The sequence below is a fragment of the Caretta caretta genome, chromosome 1 (assembly GCF_965140235.1).
Source record: "Caretta caretta isolate rCarCar2 chromosome 1, rCarCar1.hap1, whole genome shotgun sequence".
Classification (NCBI taxonomy): Eukaryota; Metazoa; Chordata; order Testudines; family Cheloniidae; genus Caretta; species Caretta caretta.
The window spans coordinates 87,159,452-87,185,329 of NC_134206.1; the positions used below are offsets into that span (position 1 = coordinate 87,159,452).

The 25,878-nt window shown below is 40.4% G+C and overlaps 1 protein-coding gene and 1 long non-coding RNA gene across 2 annotated transcripts in view; both read right to left on the bottom strand.

Annotated features, from left to right (window-relative positions):
* Positions 1-25,878, bottom strand: part of LOC125637956 (uncharacterized) — a 94,872-nt gene that overhangs the window by 22,328 nt on the left and 46,666 nt on the right. The window lies entirely within an intron of this gene.
* LOC125637949 (uncharacterized) lies at positions 20,349-23,446 on the bottom strand. The gene is made up of 2 exons (XM_048853048.2): positions 21,899-23,446; positions 20,349-20,926 (listed from the first exon to the last, which is right to left on the bottom strand). Exons 1-2 carry the CDS (start codon positions 22,266-22,268, stop codon positions 20,595-20,597), a joined length of 702 nt encoding a protein of 233 aa, XP_048709005.2. The 5' UTR covers positions 22,269-23,446; the 3' UTR covers positions 20,349-20,594.

A 25,878-nucleotide genomic window follows, 5' to 3' on the forward strand; every position in this document is an offset into this window, starting at 1 on the left:
ATACCTGCTGCCAACTAGACATCGAACCATTGATCACTACCCATTGAGCCTGACAATCTAGCCAGCTTTCTATCCACCTTATAGTCCATTCATCCAATCCATACTTTTTTAACTTGCTGGCAAGAATACTGTAGGAGACCGTAGCAAAAGCTTTGCTAAAGTCAAGATATATTACATCCAGCACTTTCCTCATAACCACAGAGCCAGTTATCTCATCATAGAAGACAATCAGTTTGGTCAGGCATGACTTGCCCTTGGTGAATCCATGTTGACTGTTCCTGATCGCCTTCCTCTCCTCCAAGTGCTTTAAAATGGATTCTGTTAATAGGTTAGAGCCCCTCGTCCTTCTATTGGGTGATGCCCAAGCCACCTGGTATCACTGTTCCCCCCCCCCCATGTTATTCAAGGCTCCCTTGAAAAATCTGTTCTAGCTAAAAAGGGAGTGTGAATGTAAAAGCGTGTGATGATAGGTTGCAGTCTGGAGGAGGAACAGTGATGTAAGAATTGGCAACACAACAATATCACGTATTACATAGCAATATAGTTCAATATTTTCAAACTTGAGCACTGAAACTTGAACTATCAACATCTATATATAGGCACTACAATATAAACAGCCTCAATTTAGAAGTGCTGAGCCCTCACAGTCCCATTGAAGCCAATGGTAATATAGGATACTGTGAAAGTGTGTATCACCCCTTGAAGGGTCAACTTGGAGTTCACAAACGGAACAGAGTTAAGGAGACTTCATGCTCTACCCCAGTGACCTATGTCAACAGGAAAAGGATATTTCCTTTCCTCCAGGGGGCTGGTGGGCAGGCAGCAGTTGGGCTGACTTGACCAGACATAAATAGTTTGCTTGAACTTTTAGTTTGGAAATGTGACCCTGAGTCCTGAGGTAAGAGCCTTTGATCTATTGTCCCATGTCCTGCTTCCCTAGAGCATCATTAAAGGATATATACTTCTTTGGATTAGTTTGTTTTGTCTTCTCATTGTCCTGATCTGTACAAGTGGGTTGGCTGACTGATAGCTGGGGGATGGTAAAGTAGGATTCACTGGCAGTACCATACTGGGCCAAAAAGGGGTCTCGTGGGGTGGCCCATCCCTTTACAAATATTAACAACTTATGACCCCAATGTCTTCACTAGGTTTCTTAGTAGCCATAAGACATATATTATGCAGATGCTGACATTTACTCTGGGTAAGTAAGGTTAAGGTGATTTCTCCACAGTAGCCATATTGGGCTCTGGGGAAGAGAAAAGAAACATTTTTTTCAGTGCAGCGACTAAACATATTACTCCTGACAATTGCACATTCCGATGAAGGCAGGTGAGGGGAAAGGAGGAGTGCACATGATGATACACTGGAGAAAAGAGATATGTACACATAACAGAATCAAGCTGTGAGCATTGGATTAGATTAAATCTCTCTTTTTCTTTTCCCCTTCTCCCCTACCTCCAGTTAGGGGGAAAGGCTCATCTACTGCTGTGCTCCTCTCTCTGCATCTTTTTTCATGGCTCTTTGTTAGCTTCTCTTAAGGAAGCAGCATGGAACTGATATGAGGCTGAGAAGCCTCAGAGCAGCAACAATACCTTCTGGAAATTAAATAACAACAACAAAGCTCAGAAAACTTTGTTTAATAGAATTCAATAAAGATACTGAAAAGTGCCTGCTGCAGGGATTTTTTTTCCTCTTGGCCTCTTTTAGTTGATGGTGCTGCCAAAAATGGAATACCCTAAATATGATGTACAACCTCATTTATCTTTTTACGCTGCAACTTTTTACTTTTTTCCCAATCTGACACAGCACTATTTCAGAATATATAGAGATATATATGTACATCAGTTGCAAACTTGAGCACACTGATTCAGCAGTGCTACAGTACTAGACCTGTTATATAAGCCAACAGTACTTGAGGTCTCATCTAGATGGATGCAGAATGGAAGAGGTGGGTTCCATTGAGGTGCTCAATAGGGCTGTCAAGTCTGTTTGAAATGCTGCTGAAGGATGGAAAGGAACATGAGGTAGGCATGGAGTCTCCCAAGATTGGTGTCTTGGTGTCCCTAGCCTCTGTCAGAGGGTGGATGGCAGGAGAGAGATCACTTGATCATTACCTGTAAGGTTCACTCCATCTGGGGCACCTGGCATTGGCCACTGTCGGTAGACAGGATACTGGGCTGGATGGACCTTTGGTCTGACCCAGTATGGCCATTCTTATGTTCTTAAGATTCCCTGCACACAAATACTTTCCTTCAAATTGTTTTGAAACCTGACTTACCAGACCACAGTCTGCCTGGCAAAAGGAACCCTTGAGCCCCTTTTAGTGGCAAAAGATGGGCTGTAGTTGTTTGTCCCTACCTCACAGCTGATGTGGTCTCCTATTACAGGGTCCTGGCAGGAGTTTAAAAGTGAGTCATCCTACCACAGTTCTAGCCTGACATTTTTTTCCTATGAATGAGGCAAATCCCTCCATTCATTCTGTCCCCAGTGAAAATCCTGTTCATCTTGTTGATTTAATTCAAGTTTTTCTCCAAGGATAAAACGGACCAGACATGATTTGGTACAGAATGCCAGTCTTCACTTGTCTATACCATAACTAAAAATATTTATATGAAGGTTGCTACTGTGGAGGTACCACAAGTTAATTCAAGGGGGAAATGCCAGTTTTTGGAAGGAGAGGAAGATGGGAAACCACTGCTATGTAAGTGTAAACCCCTTTAATGTTCTGATGACGTTCCACTCTATTCTGCTGACTCCTGGATTTAATGAAGTCAATTAAAATTGATGCTCTACTACATGTACCTTGCTGTCAAAGCCAATGAGTTAAGGACCCACAGCCCAGGACAGAATTTCAAAAGACCACAGCTTCTATTAAAGCATCTAAAGCAGGGATGGCCAACCTGTGGCTCCGGAACCACATGCGGATCTTCAGAAGTTAATATGAGGCTCCTTGTATAGGCACCAACTCCAGGGCTGGAGCTACAGGCACCAACTTTCCAATGTGCCCGGGGGTGCTCACTGATCAACCCCTGGCTCTGCCACAGGTCCTGCCCCCACTCCACCCCTTCCCGACCCCTCCCCTGAGCCTGCCGTGCCCTTGTTCCTCCCCCCCCCCCCCCCCCCGAGTCTCCTGCATTCCATGAAACAGCTGACGGGGAGGTGCGGGGAAGAAGTGGAAGGGGCTGATTGGTGGGGCTGCTGGTGGTTGGGAGACGCTGGGAGCGGGTGATGGGAGCTGCTGGGCGGCTGCTGACATATTACTGTGGCTCTTTGGCAATGTACATTGGTAAATTCTGACTCCTTCTCAGGCTCAGGTTGGCCACCCCAATCTAAACAGAATACCCAAAACTGAGTTGCCAATATGAACTTTATTTTATTTCACGTTTGTCGATTTTCTGCTTGGACACAGCAGATAAAGTAGTTTCTGAGAAAACATTGATAGCCTGGCTTTATATTCAACATTCACTTTTTGTGATGTGAACAAAGAAATGTGATATCAGACTAAAGAAACCTCCAAAATTATTCAAATTGTAATCCATAATCTGCAGCTAATACCCTACCTAACTACCCCCGTTATGAAGACTGCAAAGGGTGAATTTATTTAATAATTTATACTGATATTGGTACATTTTCTAATCAAATTAAATAGCCAGAAGTAGGACTAATAAATCTTCCCCTATAAGTGTGTTCACTAGGGTCCATGACCAGAACACACACACACACACACACACACACACACACACATTAAAAAACAAAAATCTTCTCTATCTAGCCGCTTCATTCTTGGCTGTACTGATCTGTTTTAAGCAATAAGAAAATAAAATCTCAAATACATAATGCAATTTCAGAAGTTGTTTATTCTGGGCAAACAATCAGAAATATTGTGTCTGACATTTTTGAAAGTCCCCATTGAAATATTAAGGCTAGAAAGAGACAAGGTGGGTGAGGCAATATCTTCTATTGTACCAACTTTTGTTGGTAAAAGGGACAAGCTTTTGAGCTTCACTGAGCTTTTCTTCAGGTTTCTACAAACAATAATGCAAACACGGATAGAAAGGGCGGTTCTATTAATATGCACCATACACCACATAGAAAGCAAATATCCTTGATTACTGGAAACAGATACTATGTGATGTCTAGGTGGTCTATACAGTTGAATAATTGATAAAGAAAAAATCAATTTGCCTCATTAAAAATCAATTAAAAAACATATTTTAACTTTGTCAGTGCTGAGTAGTTTATTTACAACAATTGCAAATTTAATTTTTTTCTACTTGTGATTTTTTTTTCTTTTCATGAAAAATTCCTCTCTTTGATACCTGCTTGTGAGCTCACGAAGTCCACATTTGGATCGTGATTTTTTTGTTTTGGCTTAATTTAAAATGCTTCACAACGTATTTTGTGTCACGGCAGTTCTATAACCATCTGTCAATGCAGGGTATTTTGAGAGTATCTTAAGGTAGTAAAGGAGGTATGTGAAGGCGTAATAATCAAGAAAACACAGCAACATATATATATATATATATATATATATATATATATATATATATATATAATATTCTCACTTAATAGATTTGCAAATATTCATTACTCCACTTTTCTTATGTGTTCACTGCCTGTTCCTAGGCCCACTGAAGTCAGTGGAAGTATTCCCATTGACTTCAGTGGACTTGGTAGCAGCCTCTGAGATACATAATGTTGACTGTGTCCTACTGAAATAAAAGTGTATGTACTTGCACTACAGTCTATCTCAACACTGGCTAAACTGATATCGTAGCATGGAATGCAAAGATGGACAGTCATATTCATCTGTTTCATCTGTAAAGGGTAACTCCACAGAGCCTAATGAAAATCAAAGACCTATGTCAGTATTCAGCAATAAGGAGGCAAATACCTTCATTTCACTACTTGGCTTCATATAATAAAGTACAAGAGCTGCCTCAGGACAAGCTGTACTTAATGTTCCTAATACTGCCTTTCTCAGTACTTAGAAAAAAAGGGCCCTTATTTCTTCTTTTGTTAGCGCTGATGTTTTGGAATCCTTGGAAAGGGAACAATCATCTTCATATGGTTTGGTAAGGACAGTGAAATTCAAAGCCTAAGAGAAGGAATTACTTGCACAGAAGTTAGTTAAATAGTGTGAGTTGCTAATTGCACTGAGCTCTTGTTGTGGAATGGCTGAACAATTGAAAGTTTAGAAAAGTATCCCTTATTCCATGAACGCTATGACATATTGGAACTCCAGTCAACACAAAATGAAGCTACTCAGATCATTTTCCTTCCTTTTGATCAGTTAACTCATCCCCTATTTGAATCCCTTCACTGGTTCCTTCTTTTCCCACTGCATCAAGTTCTAGGTCTTTTTCCTTTTTTTTAAGACCTCTTCCTGACTCTGAGTGTAGAGGCCTTTTTTCTGACTGACACAGACTTAGGCCCCACACCTACAAAGGGACTACTTGCGTGATTCAAGTCATTTTCATGTGTAAACATTTGCAGTATCAGACTCTTAATGAGTGACCTAGCTCATGTCACTCATTGTCTCTGACTCTCAGTTTCCTCATCTGTAAATTGAGCATAAAACAACACTTAATTGTCCAGTCTTCCTGTTATTTTAACTAATGATGAGCCACAGTGGAGTCATCCTTCTCATTGCCACTGGTAATGTTATAACTTAAATAGATGCTCTGATAAATAAAGGAACACATCACCTAAAGGTCAGGAAGAAATTCAATTTTATTGTATTTGTTGTTGTTGTTGTTCCTGCAGAGCAATAATAAATATAAGATGGCTCTTGCCACCCCATATTTTTGATGATATTTTATTAAGGTTTTCTATTTATTCTGTGTAAATCCATATGCAAAGTCAAAAATACATAGCACGTCAAAAGATGTCTTGCCTTCAAGTTTATCTAAATCTCACCTCCAAGCTTTGGCACTATGTCCTTTAATATCTTTGGTTGCCTTAAAACATCTCTGGCTGTTTCTTCTACTCATTTATATTATTTGCTTCACTGACCTGACTTGGCACTTTAGTCCATATTTACCTCTACTTCAGTAGATTAGTCTCTGTCTGAATTTCCTTCTTTTTTTGATTGTCCCATATATTTCTAGCAGTGCTTCAGTCTGAACAGTTTCTTATCTTACTTTATCAAAACTTCATAACTGTGAATGCCTCTATTTAAGTCATCCAAAGAGAATAAACTCAACATCATTACCATTCCCTCATAATATTGCTGAAATATATTACTATTGGTTTATTTTGTATGCCATCCAATGTCCTTATAAAAAGGTGACTAGAAGGAACTAAGTGTATTATTCTAAATAAGTGCTAAACATAACACGTATCTATAATAGTAGCAATAACCCTCTGCTTACCCATCCTTGTGGTCCTGTTTACCTTTTTAACTATAGCAGGGATCAGCAACCTTTGGCCCATGGCCTGCCAGGGGAAGCCCCCTGGCGGGCCGGGCCAGTTTGTTTACCAGCTGCGTCCACAGATTCGGCTGATCACAGCTCCCACTGGCTGCGGTTTGCTGTTCCAGGCCAATGGGGGCTGTGGGAAATGGCAGCCAACACATCCCTCGGCCCATGCCCGGGCCATGTTCCAAAGGTTGTCGATCCCTGAACTATAGTATAAAGTGGATTAATGATTTCTATAATTTTTCTACAATAACTCGTACATGCATTTTCTGGCATAATATGCTGCGTACCTGTTCCATTTAATGGACACACACACACACACACACACACACACACACTTACCCTTCTCCCCAGACTTAATTTGTCTGTATTAGACTGTATGCAGCACATATGGCACAATCACCCCAAAGTCCCAAATCCTGACTATGTCTGTCTCATTCCTCATCTTGATAGATCTTCAGGTTCAGTTTGATTAATATATTCTATCATCTTTGTCTCTCCCCTTTCAAATTGGAAATTCCATCTGGTCAAGTGATTACACCAGAAGCTGGAAGGCTCTTTGGTTGAAAACAAGGGACTGACCCTCTGTCTCACTATACTACCTTGGGCAAAAATTACTTGATGTTGCTACACCCAGTCACAAAAACTGGGTACTGGAAAAAAGCATGAATTCACAAAAAATAACTAATATCCTGGACCTTCCTTAGTTAAATGCTTACATTATACAGACAGCACTCTGAGTACATACATAATAAAGCACAAAACCAATTCTTAAATTATGCTACTTAGTAATCTTTCTAGCAAATTGATATCCTTTTGTAGAATGACACACTCTTTCCCATTACCTGTTTTCCACAGATTCCATTGTCTTTCCCCTCTGCATCTTGATGTCACCTAACCAATAATTCTAAAGGTTCCAAATGATTTTTGTCTTTGAAAAAAAATATAAGTGATACATCATCCATTTAATTTATTTCTCTTGCTTACATATACACTAATAACTTAGATCTTCAAAAATTCAGAACTTGTACACCCATGCTGGATGCCTGTAAAAAAAAAAGTTTTTCTTCAAGATGTTCCTTCTCCAAGGAACCAGTTGTCCCCTCTGTGTCTGCATGTGAATGGAAGATAGACTAGGAGTTGGGTCATCATCCCTCTTTTCCCTCAGCACATTTCCCAAGATACCCTCAGCACACACCTAAAGGTATCATACACAGAAATGTTTGATTTTATATAATATATTACTACCAATTATTCTTTAAACTATTAATAAAACTCAAAGTTATTTTGTCTTCTTTGTTTTTGTTCTTGCTCAAACAATCTCATTCTTCATTTGACTTTTCTGTCTTTTCCTAAATTTTCTTTATGTCAGTTCCCTTTCACAAAGCTTTGAAAATCTACTCTTTCTCTCTCTCTCAATCTTTTTCTCATTGTCCTCTAGTCCTATCAATCCATTCTCAGCTTCCATTGTCCCAATAGGCCATCCAGAATATGCCTGACCTCCCAATTCCCTCAACCCAACTCTAAATCTCCAAAATCAATAATTGGCCAACATTCCTTTCTCTTTACCCTGGCCTCCCACACAGAATCTCAGGTACTTGAATACATGTTCTACCTTCTCGGGTTTCTATTCATTTCCTCCCAGTCCCTCCTGAGCCCTCCTATTCAGCCCCCAGTGAAACTCCTCAGGCACTTGGTATACCCCAATCCTTCTTCTGGCCACCAATCAGCCTACCCTCCAGGCACTTCCTGCAGCAAATAATCTCTCCCTCTCCCATCTCCACCAAGAAAATCAATCTTTCAATAATGCCATAATTCTCAATATTACCTGTCTCTCTGTGTGTGGGGCACATGCTATGTCACATTGTTATATAAAATGCAATTATTTTAATCACTAGAGCCAATTTGCTCATGAGTGTCAATCAGATTTAATTTATGCAGCTTATCTCACTTCCTGTGGTTAGAGCCTAAAAGGTTAGACCACGGCATTAATCCTGAAGTCTGTAGAAGGTAATGGGAGGATTGTGTGCACACAGAATTCCTGGTCAGGACTATAGATTGTTCCATAGGGCATAGTAGAATACTTATTCTCTAGTAGCCCAACTTTGCATTTACTTTTCTTTGGGAAATCAACATGTGTAAAAAAAGAGAATTTAGCACTAAAACCAGCAGTCTATATTTACTAATTTTATAAATCTGTCTTTTTTGTTTTCTGCATGGTTATGCCAACAATTAACCACACAGATACACACAAATGTCCTTGCCTTCTTGCAAGCCTCTCAAAGCTGTAAAAAATATTTCCAAATTTACTGTCTCTAACAGCATGAAGCTCTCTTGAAACATCCAGGAATTGCCTGAACTCCTTTTATTATCTGTAGCTTCACTCTAAAATGCCTTTGCTTTGTCAGCCAAAATATTTTTATCATTTTTCTTTGCCAACTCAATATTATCCCAAAACAATCTTGCCACTCCTTTTCCTGATGTGTTTTGCCTCACTTCTGTAAAAACTCCATCCTTTATTTTAAATCCCTAAGCATTTTCCTGATACATCCATATTTCTGCAATTCCAATAATATCAAATAGTGCTTATACAACAGCTGACCAGAATAAAATTTCAGTTCAGCAATCTTATTATAGAAACTATTCTATGAACATTGATACCAAATTTATTTAATTGTTTCCTGCTTCACTTTTTCTTCCTGTCATTTCCTACAATGGTAACCAGAAGATATGGTACATGATCTGGGATCTAGACAAAGAGAGAAAAAAGAGAAAATTGGTTCAATATTGCAATGGCAAGGTTGCACTGGTGGCTTTTGTGATGCAATGTAATGAAATCCTTGCTCAGAGAATATAGTATCAAACACTTTTATTGAAAGAGCAAGAAAAGACCACATTTGCTAGACTTCTTGTATGTTGCTATTCTCTCTCTCTCTCTCTCGCTCACTCTCTCTCTTTCTCTCTCTCTCTCACACACACACACAAATTGGTTGAGAGCAAACAGAAATATATAAATCTGAATTTTGGGAATCATTGTGTAGCACCGACAGACCCCCATTACCGGCATCGAATCTGGGACCTCTAGAGCTTAGTGCATGAGCCTCTACTGCATGCGCTAAAAGCTACGTGGCCCTTAGCGAAGGTTGTAGCAGACTCATTAATCTCTAAGTGGTCTTGGTGACACTGTAGGGGACAGAGCACCACACCCAGGAGGTGTGTAGTTTACAATTGCAGCCTGTGATACAATACAGTGAGATTGCTGCCCAGAAAACAAAAGCAGTGTTAAGACAGGAGACCCGTTAAAACATGGGGAGGGATGCACAGAAAGGGAAGCTTATCATTATATATCCCAAGCAATGAAAATCTTGATAAACTTCTTTTTAGACATGTACAGAACACATGTGTGCATACATACAGACATAGGTTGTTCTTCAAATCAACATTTGATAACAGTTGCCATACTGTGAAATCTGAGAGATCAGTTTTCTTTTATAACAGTTGTAGGAAGTAACAGACTTATTTCAGATTCTACTGTATGTTAACTGTTGACTTTTTAATGGCTGCCAGTGTATTTTCTGAGAGAGAGAGAGAGTCAAAGGAAAACTTATCATTACATATCCTTAGAGAAAATCTCCATCCAAAGATTCCTCTATGCTGTTGTTATCCCTAGCTAGGGATTTCCGGTCAGTCTCCACTCCCATTGCATCACCCAAGCAGTACAAAGGGAGGGGACTGAGCAGACCATCAGCCCCTGTATGTTCTAACAAGCCAAAATATTCAAAATGCGTGGTTTAGCGTTAGCAGTAACAGCTTGCATCAAGCAAAGTACTGTCCACTGAATGCAACTCTAGCAAATGAAGATCCCTATAATGGAATACTCTGCCCATACTCAATATTCTGAAAGGAACAACATATTAAGTCAGATTCTTTTTTTCCATCCACTTGCTAAACAACTTAACATTCTGAATAAGACATTCTTATTAAGGCCTTTCAACATGCTATTTCCCCTTTAGAACTGGAACATTAGTACTTCTGCCATACCATAAAATTCTAGCACTAGATTGGAAAAAGATTATTTGACTGGCAAAAAAATTAAATGTATATTGATATTCCAAGATAATCAGTATTCTTTGGTGTTGCTATTGTCTTCATAAGAATACATTTTTGGACACTGTGTATTAATCTGCACCCTGAAGGCTTAAAAAAAGTAAATTAATCACCTTTCCCATGTATTTATGAAAGTAACATCAAGCAACACTGAATTCCAGGGCTCATTTTCAGATTACCTTTTCCATTAATATCACCCCCAACATGTTTCATTTCAGACTTGCTCAAATGAAATGAACAGATTTAAAGCTAAATTGAAGCATTCCCATAGGCCCTAAAGCATAAAATGCTGCTTCCTTATGCTTGCTTGCTTACTGCATTTATGAGGTACAAATTAAAAGTACTGACTGCCAAAGAATGCTCAGTACAGCATACCTTTGCATTTTTTGCATGCTGCCTCTTTGCATCAGATATTAAGAGTCAGACACAAAGTGCCTCTATTTTCTGAATTTAATTGCCTTGAAGTTTGTCCCTTCAGTATGCAGGATCTTTCGGGAATGATGGATCTTCTACAGGGTAGGCACTGTCAAATCTGTGGCCATGCCTGAATACACTTTGGTAATTTATTTCCTGCTTTCTTTGTGCTAATGTAATGAGCTACATCATAGCTGAGGTTCAGGAAGCTGTAGAAGCTGTCGTTTTTATCAGCACAGCATGTGCCAGTATTGAATGAGTAAACAATTTCTAAAGGTAAAAATTAAGAAAAAAAAATCAAAGCCGTAACCGTATTGTTTGTTATACTCTATAACATGCAAATGAATAGGAAATCAGAAATATGTATACCAAGACCAGTATCTCCACTATCTGTTTTACAGATGGTTTGCAATCTTTGTTGAATTTAATTAGTTAACAGAAACAAGGACTATAATAAAAAGTACATTTTATTAAAAAAACCTCTTAAAATAGGTTATGTTAGCCTTTTTCTTTTCTAGTTCATGGAGATAAACAGGTGTTGCTTTACTGACACATTCTATTCTGAAGCCTCATACTGTATAGTACCACATCAGATTTTAAATACAACATATAACTGATCCCAGGAGCATATCACTGAGTTATTATTACCAGTCTCTTTTTCTTCATCTTCTTTCCCAAAAATAAACTTAAATGAAATTCACACAATCCACTCATTAGTTTGAAACTCAAACATACTGTACACATATTTATGTTTAGTCTGATTAGTTTCTTCCCTTTAATTTTTAAAAAAAATACTATTATTATCTGCAAGCAATAATAGCCTAAGTCTAGGGACTTATTTATCTCAAGTAAAACATGTGTTAGTTATTTAGAAAATAAGTACTTCTTGTAGGCAAGGCTTGTGTGCCAGGCAGGGGAGGCAGGAGTCTGCACAGAGGCATTTTTAAGAGCTCATTTCTGGAGCGGAACAGGAGAGCGAACCACTTGGAGATTTTTAGTACCTCTGGCTCCCTTAGGTGATCAATTCTTCCAGGCAAATTAGGAAAATGAAGTTTTCTACCTGTCCAACAGGTTTTATCAGTTAATGTTCATATCGTGTTTTGGAACTACTCTTCCACCATCAGGAACTCCAGCAATGTTTCACAATTAAAAGAAGTTAGAACGAGTGGGATGGCTTACGCTGCAGTTTCAGAGTTTGTCAGCTGGCACCTGAATGTTCAGTTGTACATTTTTTTCTTCATGATGCTAGTTAATTATGGAATGGAAGGTAGGAAAATATGTGGGGAGGACATTATACACCTAAAATGCATTTTGTGACATTATTATGTTTATAATTTGCATGCAATACTGAGTCCTTGTGGTACTCAGAAACTCAGAAGGAAATCTGTGGCCAAGAGTGTAAACAGTGGGTGGCTGACGTTGGACTCCTAAGTCCTTATTTAGGCTTCAAAATATGTGCCCTGATTTTCAAAAGTATTCAGCCAACAAAAGTTCCCACAGAAGTCCCATTCTCCCACACCAGTCAAATTCTCATTACCCATTTAAGGCAGGTTTAAGGTCAATATGTGCCACTCTGGCAATTCAAAGTGCCTTTGGTGGAGCTGAGGACTTAGCCCTGAATACTCACTGGATATATGATACCTAGAAACAATACATATATTAAAATTATTAATTAACATGCAAAATTTTGGCAGTAGACATCGTGGAGGAGGAAGAAAGAATTAGCTTGCTCTTTACAAGGTGCAATATATTTTATTTCTTCACATAGTGGGTGTGGAGCTGAAGGCACACAAGAGTTCTGGGATAGATAAACATGACTCAACTGATGGAATGGCAAACTATGGTTTGCATCAGACAGCTGATTTAAGATGGTTTCATTTTAAATTCTGTTCCAGGTTCACAGGGACTACACATGTATTTGTCATTGTGACAAAGCCCTTGTTGTGCAATGTGAATTTAAACTCTTCTGAGTGCACATAAAATCTTACTTTGAATTACCTCACTACAATCTGCTCAGGCTTATTATAACTTCCAGGAGTCAACAAATGTTTGTGTTCATATTCTCTGTGATTAGCACCATTATAAATTCCCAGGAGATACAGATCTTTTGCATAGTAGCATGTCACAATATGCAGAATTAACTCACCAGTCCCTCCGCAACACTGCCCCCCCCCACAGAAAAACAACAACAACATTAAGAACTACTGTCAGAAAAATCAGTAAAGGTTACAAGTGTCTCTATAGCACTGTGGACTTACAACAGACTTCTTCAGAAAAGAACAGGAATATGGAACTGTACTGTGTTATGGCCCTGAGCTCCCTTAGCGATATAAAGGGGAACTCAAACATTAGAAGAGAGTTGGATTTTCTTTGGAAAGAAAATAGCTCTATTTATTGAACAGAGCAGAATCCTTGATTGTGAAAGCAAACCTGCTCATACCTAAAATACAGTGACATTTATGTGAAGGGGGGGAGGGGGAGGGAGAGAGAGAGAGAGAGAGAGATCTCCATTGAAATAAGTGAGATTGGTATAAGATACATGAGGATATGCTGAGTAATTTCTGTACTGAACATTAAAACTGCTTGAGAATCCCTGCTTAATTCTTCTAATATTTAACACAGAAATTAGTACAGAAGACATATTTTCTGAAAATTTCTCAAACTTCCCCTTGGATATGCATACCCACTCATTCTCAAACATACTAGGTTTAATAAAATAAGGATCAAATTCTGGGCCTTCTAAACCCTCCCTTGTTTTGGTCCTTAATAAATTTCAGATTCTTATTCGATTTGATTCTTCTCCCACTGAAGTAATTGAGAATGAATTTTTGCCATTAACTTTAATAGGAGTAGAATTAAGCTCCTAATATAATTTGAATAAGGAAGTTGTGTACAACCATATTTACTTTATTCATAGTATGGCAGAACCCTTTAAGATTGAAGGGGGGGGGGTTTCCCACTGCCCCATGGAACAACTTCATTATGAACTAAGCCCTCATCCTATTGAACTCCTACCACCATCAATGGGGCTGGGATTTCAGTCACTTTGTAGCTGTCGCTCCCGATGAAGCCATGGGGAATTTGGGATGGATATAAACAGAAATATCAGGCTCCAGAATGCTACATTAATAATAATGATCAATAATAATTAGGGCAGCTGCAGACTTTGCTCTAGAACATACTTCAAAATCTTGACATTAAAAAAAATAAAATATTTTTTCTAGAAGTTATAGCTGCTATAATAACTTTCCAAGTGTGAAGTGGGTGTAACCAGCTCAGTTCAGACTTCTGCCTAAGTCTGAATTCAACCTGAAGCAGTTGTTAACTATGTCTTTATAAAATCTTCACAGCAGACTTTTGAAGAACGTAAGTAATTATTCTTTTTTTCTGCTTTACAGTTTGGAAAACTAAGGCCTAGAGAGGTTAAGTGAATTGTCCAAGACTGGAGAAAATGTCAGTGTCAGGGCCAAGGACAGAAATCAGAGGCAAGAACTACTTACTTCTGCTCTCAGGCCACTGGAACAACCTGTTTTTCATTTCTCTTTCAAAAGTATACAACAGTTTTGAATGTCGTCTTTTAGGCTCTATTTAGGAAAGATCACTTATATGGGGTCTGAAAAGGTGCACGGTAAGAACCTATTCGTTAAAAAAACTGACCTCAGTGGGAATTTTGTAGAATAAGGAAGGAAAGATCAAGCCCAACCATTCTAACACATATGAAATGTCACGTAAATAGCTTAGCCTATATTGTATAGTACAATAAGAAAGGAATTGCAGCAGATAAGCACATTATCAAAGGTATAATTTACAAGTTTCATGTTGACTGGCAAATGTATTTACAGTGAGATTTTCAAAGGCACAACATGCAGTTAGATAACCAATTCCCATTGAAAGTCAATCACAATGGGGAACCTAGCTCTCCTTTGTGACTGTTTCAGAGTAGCAGCCGTGTTGGTCTGTATTCACAAAAAGAACAGGAGTACTTGTGGCACCTTAGAGACTAACCAATTTATTTGAGCATAAGCTTTTGATGAAGTGAGCTGTAGCTCACGAAAGCTTATGCTCAAATAAATTGGTTAGTCTCTAAGGTGCCACAAGTACTCCTGTTCTTTTTGTGACTGTGAACATCTCCCCCTCACACAATTTATTACAGACTTTAAAAAAAAACACCACTATTTTAGCTGATCAAGTCTCAGTGACATCAGTGGAATGAATGAATGAATGAAAACCTCATGCATTAGTTTACAAAATGCACCTCTACAGTATATGTATTGAGCAGATTCAGAGAGTAAAAGTAATCTTTTTTAAAAAGATGAAATAATGTAGTTTACCATACTCTATCACAATAAAGGGGAGGCAAACTAATGTAAAATACAAATATAGGATTACATGATATAAGGAAGGAGCATTACATAGCAATAAGAACTAATAATCCATCAGTAGATCATGAGACTTTGTAAAGCGTGTCATCAGCAGCTTCCCCTTCGCATCAGGTGGTGCTGCACATAGAGTGAGTCTTTCCTGCAGCACCTAAGGATTCTGTGTAGCAAGATGTGGTGATGGGTGAAAGGGAAGCCAAATCGGGGGGGGGGGGGGGGAGGGAGAAGGGAATAGGCAGCTCTTTGGGTTTAAGTGATGAAATTTTCCAGCTACTGCTATTCTACATAAGAATGGCCATAGACTCAATGTACAGGGGCAAAGAGAGGAAAAACTATGGAGACAGAAGAGAGTAAAGAAGCTCTAACCCTTTTCTCAGCTATCTACCATTCCTCATTTTACTCATCAAAGAATGGGAGAAGATTATTCAGTAGCAGAGAGAGACTCCCCTATCTGCACCCCTGGAATGAGTTGGGGAAGGGTACCAAGACTGAAGTGGTGGAGAATGTTAGATTGGGGTTAACCAAACCAAACATAATTACAAATAACTTAGCTCTACCTTTGGGAAAAAAAATACCCAGAAAGTTACCATTTGGATGAAAAAAATGAGAACGTGCCTTTTTGTTCACCATAGTTAGAGACAAGTATGCACATCTCCTATGCCACATCAATGTCACCAAATGCACAACCCCTGTCCCCTGAAACGTGAGAAGGAATCTCCTAAAAATAACAATCTTCAGATGAATAATATACATTTTCTTTGATAACTGAGTAAATCATATTTATACAATTAAAAAGTACACCAATGAAACATCTTTTCAGTTTGTGAATGTGCTTGCATGACAAAGGAAGACTTTTGTGAACAGTGTGATTGTGAAAGAAGAAGTTATGGAAGCAACTCATTGAAAAAGTTCCAAAAGAAAGAAATTATGTGTCAAACTTATATCATGCAACTGATGAAAACATGATGTGTAGAGGAGTAAAAACACTGTCAGAAGATATTTGTTCACAGTTTTAAAAGAATTGAATCAGCATGAATTTTTGACAAATCAATGTCACTGACATGGCTCAAATGGTGATATTTGTGAATCTGGTATTTGAAATCAGCATTGTAAATGAAGACATTTTGATAACACTATCGTTAAAGAAGGAAACAAGAGGAAGATAATTAAGTATGTTATTAAACGGAAATTAACGATGGCAAAACTGGTTTCTATAACAACAGATGGAGCACCAGCTATGTTTGGATCCAAGGCTTCATTGCTCATCATCAATAAGCACTCAGAATAAAAGTGACAGACTTGACAAATGTTAAGGGATTAGCAGTAAAAAATGTTAACTCCACTCAAGTCAGAGGCCTTCTGCATCAAAATCCATTTGATGAACTTGAGGCAGCCTGTGAAGATGTGATTCTGCACAATGAGATGAGGTAGCTGAGCTACAGTAGAGTTTCGAAAAGATGTTTTGATCTTTTATCACAGATCAGAATATTCTTGGGGTCAAGAAATGAAAAATATGATGAGCTTTCTAACAGGCGTGGTTGCTTGACTTTGCATTCCGATCAACCTTACTGAAAAAAAGATGAATGAAGTGAGTCAAGAATTGAAGGGGAAAGAAAAGGATATTACACACATGGTAAGTGTGATGAATCATTGAAAGTGAAGTTGGGTTTGTGGATAACGCAGATGAAAAAGAAAATATCACAGTATCTCAGCTCTTTGGCAGTACAGTACTTTACAGCGTGAAAACAACACAGAGAAGTACAAAAAAAAAATAAAAATAAACTGACAAATATACAGAAGTGCTCCATGCAGATGTATACTCTGATCACTTCAAAAAAAAATGAAAGACTGAGAGAAGTTGAGCCGCAGTGAAGTTTGTTTCACCCCTTGCAGGACAATTAGCATCAAGAGCTGGCTGTCAAGGTGAATGAACTGTTATATTTGAATAGTGATGCATTAGAAAGGGAAATTGTGCAAACTGATGTCATCTTGAAAGCCGGAAGCTGGAAGGTTGAATTGTGGATATTAGTGGACAAAAAGTCTCTAGCATTGATACCCTGGAAGGGAAACCCTATACTGACCTGGTCAGAGGGCTTAGTTATGAAGGAGCACCCCGACTCTCAGAGAAAGAGAGAGACCCCAGGCAGAAGAATCAAGAGAAGGGGGCTTTGGACCTGTGAAGAGCTAATCCCTAAGCAACCAGAAGGAGGTGCCTTAGTGGTAGGTGGGACCTGTGACAATATGACTGATTAAGAGCTGAAGAAATGCATTAGGGTGGATGTTTCTGATTACACATTAAATGTTGAGAAACTGTCAAAACACCTACAGTGTCAAATATCACATTATATGGTAAGTAGCCAATGTAACACATAATTACTTACACCTAAGGGTTAAAATCCATAAAGGGGACTTAGGTTCAATGTTGCAATGGCAAACTGCCACCCACTGGAATCCAGAGCCCTGAGTTAGGCACTTGGGCTCCCTATTCAATGCAAGGGAACAGTTAGACATGTATGTATGGGACTGAAAGAAGCCAACAAGTTAATGAGGGAGCCACCTAAGCTAACTAGTAGGAAATGCTGAGGAGAAGGGCTGGGTTTAGGCCCACCCCACAAAGGGATTTAGGTGTGTAACTTCAGACTGGAGGGAGGTGCCTATTTCTGCTTGGGATTCATAGCTGTTATCCCTCTCCCGGACTTAGCTAGCAAGCCAAGTCAGCACTTTCTCTCTCTCTCTCTAAAATAAAAAAATAAGGAGGTGGCAGAGACCTTAAACCCAATAGCCCATTGTTTAGAACACTTAGCTGGGTTGTGAAAGACCCAGGTTCAAACCCACACTTAAATATTAATTGGAGAAGGGACATGAACCTTTCTCAAGGCTTTCTCAGAAGTCTGTGTTAACCAGTGGGCTATAGAGTCATTCTAATTTACTTTTGGGCCCATTAATTTTTATGTAGCTCACGCAAAATAGAACAGCTTCAACTTGAGAGAGACCCCATCTCATAATCTCCTATAGCTCAGTGGTTAGGGCAAACAGCCCCTCTCCAGGTAGGTGGGATACTTATGTTCTAGTTAAAATCAGGTTTGCTGGGTATTTTACACTGTATCTCCCACATTGCCCTGAGTGCTTTAACCACTCAGGCTATTTTGTATACAGGGGGACACCGCTACCACCTCCTTGGCCGTATTTTGTTTTGATTAAGTGTGCTCTGAGAATGCATACTAGATTGGGCCCTGCAGAGGAACACAGAGTCTGATGAGGGTATGTCTACACTATGAAATTACTCTGATTTTACAGAAGTGGATTTTTGGGAACAGATTGTATAAAGTCTAGTGCATGTGTCCACACTAAGCACATTAATTCGGCGGTGTGCGTCCACAGTACCATGGCAAGCATTGAAATTGCGAGCGGTGGATAGATATCCCACAGTTCCCGCAGTCCCCGCTGCCCATCGGAATTCTCGGATGAGCTCCCAATGCCTGAGGGGGCCAAATATTTGTCACGGGTGGTTATGGGTAAATGTTGTCAGTCAACCCTCCCTCCATGAAAGCAACGGCAGACAATCATTTCACACCCTTTTCCCGGGTTGCCTGAGCAGACGCCATAGCATGGCAAGCATGGAGCCCGTTCAGCTCACCGCAGCATTTATGACCATTGTAAAAACCTCGCACATTATGGTACAGTTTATGCAGAACCAGAACCTGAAAAATCAGGCGACGAGGTGATGGCAGCGCGGTGACGAGAGCGATGAGGACATGGACACAGATTTCTCTAAAACCGCAGTCCCTGGCAATTTGGAGATCATGGTGTTAATGGGGCAGGTTCACGCCAAGGAATGCTGATTCTGGGCCTGGGAAACAAGCACAGACTGGTGGAACCGCATAGTGTTGCAGGTTTGCGATGATTCCCAGTGGCTCCAAAACTTTTGCATGCGTATGGGCACTTTCATGGAACTTTGTGACTTGCTTTCCCCTGTCCTGAAGTGCAAGAATACCAAGATGAAAGCAGCCCTCACAGTTCACAAGCGAGTGGCAATAGCCCTGCAATGACAGACAGCTACCAGTCAGTCGGGAATCAATTTGGAGTGGGCAAATCTACTGTGGGGGTTGCTGTGATGCAAGTAGCCAACACAATCATTGAGCTGCTGCTATCAAAGGTAGTAACTCTGGGAAATGTGCAGGTCATAGTAGCTGGCTTTGCTGCAATGGCATTCCCTAACTGTGGGGGGGCTATAGACGGGATTCATATCTCTATCTTGGGACCAGACCACCAGGGCAGTCAGTACATAAACTGCAAGGGGTACTTTGCAATGGTGCTGCAAGCACTGGTGGATCACAAGGGACGTTTCACCAACATCAATGTGGGACGGCCGTGAAAGGTTCATGATGCTCGCGTCTTCAGGAACTCTGGTCTGTTTAAATGGCTGCAGGAAGGGATTTACTTCCCAGACCAGAAACTAACTGTTGGGGATGTTGAAATGCCTATAGTTATCCTTGGGGACCCAGCCTACCCCTTAATTCCATGGCTCATGAAGCTGTACATAGGCACCCTGGACATTAGTAAGAAGCTGTTCAACTATAGGCTGAGCAAGTGAAGAATGGTGGTAGTGTGTGCATTTGGAAGTTTAAAGGGTTGCTGGTGCAGTTTACTGACTCTCTCAGACCTCAGTGAAACCAATATTCCCATTGTTATTGCTGCTTGCTGTGCGCTCCACAATCTCTGTGAGAGTAAGGGGGAGATGTTTATGGTGGAATGGGAGGTTGAGGCAAATCACCTGGCAGCTGAATATGCGCAGCCAGACACCAGGGCGATTAGAAGAGCACAGCAGGAAGTGCTGCGCATCAGAGAAGCTTTGAAAACCAGTTTCATGACTGGCCAGGGTACCGTGTGACACTTCTGTTGTTTCTCCTTGATGAAAACCCGTCCCCTTGGTTGACTCTAATTCCCTGTAAGCCACCTGCCCTTCCCCCTTCAATTACAGCTTGCTTGCAAAGGAAATAAAGTCACTATTGTTTAAAAACCATGTATTCTTTATTAATTGATTATAAAAATAGGGAGATAACTCACAAGGTAGCCCAGCTGGGGTGTGAGAGGAGAGTAGGAGGGAAGGAAAAGGCCACTTCAAAAGTTGTTGAATGACAGCCTTCTGTTGCTTGGGCTGTCCACTGGGGTGGAGTGATTGGGTGCCCGGAGCATCCCCCAGCGTCCGCGTTCTTGGGCATCTGGGTAAGGAGGCTACGGAACTTGGGGAGGAGGGAGGTCAGTTAAACAGGGGCTACAGCAGCAGTCTGTGATCCTGCTGTTGTTTCTGAACCTCCACCAGATGCCAGAGCATGTCCGTTTGATCCCGCAGTAGCCCCAGTGTTGCATCCTGCCTTCTCTGATCTCCCTGCCACCACCTCTCATCTCGATCGTCCCTCCTGTCCTCATGTTCATTGGATGCTTTCCTGTACTGTGCTACTGTGTCTCTCCACACATTCTGCTGAGCTCTGTCAGTGCCGGACGACTGCATGAGCTCAGAGAACATTTCATCGTGTGTGCGTTTTTTCCTCCGCCTTATATGAGATAGCCTTTGGGATGGAGGAGGGAGGCTTGAAACATTTGCAGCTGTGGGAGGAAAAAAAGGGAGTGAAGTATTTAAAATGATGCATTTTACAGAACAATGGATATACTCTTTCACGGTGAACAACACTATTCACATTACATAGCACATGTGATTTTGGTACAAGGTTGCATTTTGCATCTTATATTGAGTGCCTGCGGCTTTGGTGTTAGAGATCCCACAGGCAGTGCCAGGCAACAGAATTCGGCTTGCAGGCAACCATGGTAAGCCATAGTCTTTCAGCTTCTGCAACCTTCATAACAGCAGCGCCTTCCTTTCCCATACCAAGCAAAACCCGTTGAGTTGGCCATTTAGTGCTGCCGTTTTCGTGTTAACATGCAGCAGCAGAAACCAAACTAACCTCCTCCACCTTCTCTGGGGTGATCACTTTACCCCTCCCCACACTGCGTGGCTGGTATCAGGGAAGATCTCTGCTAGCCAAACGTGAACAGTTCAGCGTCAATGCCCCCCCCCCCACGTGGCTAACTGCAGGGAGGATTTCTTTCTAGCCACAGGCAAACATCCCAATAGGAACGGGCACCTCTGAATGTCCCCTTAATTAAATTCCTGTATTTCAACCAGGTTACCATGAATGATATCACTCTCCTGAGGATAACACAGAGAGATAAAGAATGGATGTTGCTTGAATGCCAGGAAACACCGGGACCATACACTGCCAGGCTTTGTCATGCAATGATACCAGATTACTTGCTATAGCATGGCATGGTCAAGTGTCCTATAAAGGAGGATGGAATAAGACTGCTATCCCCAGAAACCTTCTGCAAAGGCTTTTAGAGTACCTCCAGGAGAACATCATGGAGATGTCCCTGGAGGATTTCTGCTCCATCCCCAGACACGTTAGCAGACTTTTCCAGTAGCTGTACTGGCCACGAATGCATCCCAAGTCCTCAAGGAAAATTAATCATGAAAAATGCTTGCTTTTAAAACATGTATTATATTTTAAAAGGTTCACTGACCAGAGGTTCCTTCTCCAGCTTGGTTGGGTTGGGAGGGTATTTCAGTCAGGGTGACAAAAAGATCCAGGCTGTCGGGGAGAACAGTGTGCTGTGTGCTCTCCTCAAGCTTGTCCTCCTCATCATCATCTTCCCCATCTGCAAAATCCTCAGGCATGGCAGAGAGTACCCCATCATCGGAGTCCATGGACAGGGGTGGGGTAGTGGTGGCGGCCCCCCCTAGAATTGCATGCAGCTCCGGGTAGAAGTAGCATGTCTGGGGCTCTGTCCCAGAGTGTTCGTTTGATTCTTTGGTTTTCTGGTACGCTTGTCTGAGCTCCTTAAGTTTCACGCGGTACTGTGTTGTGTCCCTGCTGTCGCCTCTGTCCCTCATGGCCTCGGAGATTTTTTGAAATGTGGCATTTCATTTTTTGGAACGTAGTTCTGATAGCACAGATTCGTCTCCCCATACAGCGATCGGTCTATGCTGGAGCTCTTTTTCGATTCTGGGACTGCATGGTCACCTGTGCTGATGAGCTCGCCTGGCCAAACAGGAAATGAGATTCAAAAGTTCCTGGGGGCTTTTCATGTACACCTGGCTAGTGCATCCGAGTTCAGAGTGCTGTCCAGAGTGGTCCCAATGGTGCACTGTGGGATAGCTCCCGGAGGCCAATACCGCTGAATTGCGTCTACACTAACCCTAATTCGAAACTGCAATGTCGATTTCAGCGCTAATCCCCTCGTCGGGAAGTACAGAAATTGGTATTAAGGGCCCTTTATGTCGAAAAAAATGGCTTCGTTGTGTGGACGGGTGCAGGGTTAATTCAATTTAACGCTGCTAAATTCGACATGAACTCGTAGTGTAGACCAGGCCTGAGAATCCCCTCAGGGCTTAGCTACTGAGCAGCTCAGCAGCAACAGGACTTAGGTGGCTTTGTGCATGCCCACCAGCAGAAATAAAAGGGCCTAGGGGACTTTAGATGCTTACAAGGTTAAGTGGCAGGGGTTTTGTGGAGCTACATTTCAGACTTAAAGTGGTAGTTAGCTTCTTAAATCACTTTGTGGCTCTAACCCAAAGCCCTCATCCAACTTATTATGTTGCATAGTAGTATTTATCCTTTATGGTGGGTCAAAGTCAATTGTCAGTGAAATTCTAGTGGCTAAAGCAGAGAACTGGGAGTCAAAACAGCTTCTTTTATTCCCAGCTCCGTAGCTCTTTTTATGATCTTGGGTGAATTATTTAGGCCATTTTTATAAATCTGGATGCCTAAAATTTGACACCCAACTCCATATTTAAAGACCTAAACGTAGGGGTCTGAATTTTCAGAAATACTGAATATTGGAGTCAATGGAATTTGTGGTTGCTCCCCTATGTAAATCAGGCTCTAATTTATATGTCAATCTTTAAGCATCTAAGATTTAAAGTGTTTTGTCTATATAGAATCTTATCCTTCTTTTCTTATGCATCCAACATTTCCCATGAATTCAGTGGGAATTTTGATTGCACAAGGAATGCAGGATGAGTCCCATACATTTTATTAAACAGAAATTTTTAAAAAAAACACACCTTAAAATTAGGTCAGAACTCACTTGTAAATATTTATTTAAACTAAATTCCCATTCCTCCCACTTTTCTTGCTGCTCTCAGAGGTTGCTTTAGTGTCATTCACCAATATTAAATCTAACTACAAGCTGCACAAAAATAGTGCTAAAATGCCCTGAAACTAGGTATTTATGCCAAAACTTCTATATCTGCATGAATAGTAAAAAAAAAAAAAAAAGATTCATAATTAGTGAGTCATGTTATCACACTACACTGAAGATGAAGGAAAGTAATGATTATTTACCATTTATTATAATTATCATTATTATTTATATAGCATCATCAATGAGTTCTATGTGGAACAAGTAAAGATACTCCAAAGAGCTTAAAATCTGATTGAGATGAGAACAACCAGAGGGAGACAAGAATTCATGGAGGGGCAAAAAGGAAGAGGACAGGAGAAGTGCCACTAGGACACTCTCTGTGAGGCTCCTTTGTAAGTTTCTCTGGAGCAAAGTTGATTCAAAGAAGCCCCAAAGTGTTGACTTTCCTAGCATACTGCATCTAAGCCTTAGATGATCTATTAGCTAGGGCTATGAGTACAGCTGTGATGATGGGACAGTCTATATGTTGCTGCTTTAAATTATAGGCATTAGGCTTATGTACATTAGGCTCATTTACTTTACAGTGTTAGTGTTGTTGTACTGCTGTGTGGCTATTCCTCACAAACTGAATTGAGGATGAGATTTTTCAAAGGTGCCTATGGGAGTTAGGTTCCCAGCTCCCACAAAAATTCAATAGGCAACCTGTTCTCCAAGAGGCCTTGAAAACCACATACCCTTAGCTGTGAGGAAGAGGCAGGTGGTAGACTGGCAGATTTTTGCATTTAAATCTAAATGAATGAATAACTATTATGGTTGTCAATTAATCAGAGTTAACTGAAGTGATTAATGCAAAATAAATTTCCTAGATTAACTTTTGCACTTACGAATTGTTACTATACCAAAGGATTTCTGTATGATTTTTAATTTTATATAGTTTAAAGGTCCCAAAGTAATGTTAATTAGAAGGCCAAACTGCTCAGCACATTCTGGGACAGAGAGTCTGTTCTCAGAAGAGATAAGATTTTGCAAAAACAACTGTTCCTCGGAACAGCACACAGAGACTCCCACCCTTCTCGAGCTCTTTATCTTGCTAGTTATGTATGTTCCGTGGTAAGGGGGTTAAGCAGTTTCATTACACCCTAAGAGTTGTTGAAGTCAGAAGAGATATATGTTGAAATAAAGGTTGAGAATGCATGTGAATGGATGGTGTGTGTAAATAGAAGATGAATGGCTAGGAGTGCCAGCCTAAGAGTTACCACTTCAGTATCGATTGACCGAAGAATGCACTAAGTGGAGATAACCGGATGATCCCCGGAGGGCAGACTGGAATCCACCCAACAGCCTCAAGGATGGGAGAACTGAAGAACAAGATAACATCTGGCAGCACGGAGCCGTCAGGGATGTGCCATCTGCTGATTGATTCAGCAACAGCATGATAAAGTCACCTCCATAGACTGGCATAGGAATAAAACTCCTATAAAAACAGACCCAAAAGACTAAGAATTTTGAGTCTGGTTCTGCGACCACCCTCCAGGAGCATCGGATGCGCATCTGACAAAGACTCAGCTCCACCCTCATGCCCAGGTTACCTGGCCAGTAACTTGGCATGAGCAACCTCTAGGCTCATAACTATAACAACTTTGCAGAACTTGTATGTGTATATGTATGTGTGTGGGAATGAATGGGAGGTAGTAAATATGACTGTTTACTTGCATTGCCTCTTTTGGTATTTTGTGTGAGTGCATGGGATAGAATGTTTATGATTACTTGTTTACTGTGTCTCTTTTGTATTCACAATAAATGCGGCATTTTGTCTTATCCCCCTTTAAAAGATCCTGTTGGGTTTTATTTTATTGGTATAACAAAATCCACTCAGTCCTACTTCTTGCGTAGCCAATCACTAAGGTAAACAACCTTCTTTACAATTAAGGGAGATAATGCTGCCTGCCTTTCATTTACAATGTCACCTGAAAACAAGAACAGGCATTCACATAGCAGTGTTGTAGCCGAGGTTGCAAGATATTCTTATGCAAGATATGCTTACCATTCATATGCCCCGTCATGGTATGACTTGCAGGCATTAAAATTTTGCATTATTTTGTTTTTGAGTGCAGTTATGTAAAAAATAGTAATTCTACATTTGTAAATTGCACTTTCACGATAAAGAGATTGCACTACAGTACTTGTATGACAGGAATTGAAAAATACTATTTCTTTTATCTTTTTTACAGTGCAAATATTTGTAATCAAAAATAAAAATATAACATGAGCACTGCACACTTTGTATTCTGTGTTATAATTGAAATCAATATTTTTGAAAATGTAGAAAAACATCTAAAATATTTATAATAAATTTA

Coding starts and splice junctions, on each gene's coding strand:
- LOC125637949 (XM_048853048.2), bottom strand. CDS start 22,268: ATGAGGGACAGAGGCGACAGCAGGGACACAACACAGTACCGCGTGAAA. Junction 20,927..21,898: donor AGCTGGAGAAGGAACCTCTG/GTCAGTGAACCT, acceptor TTCCTCCCACAG/CTGCAAATGTTTCAAGCCTC.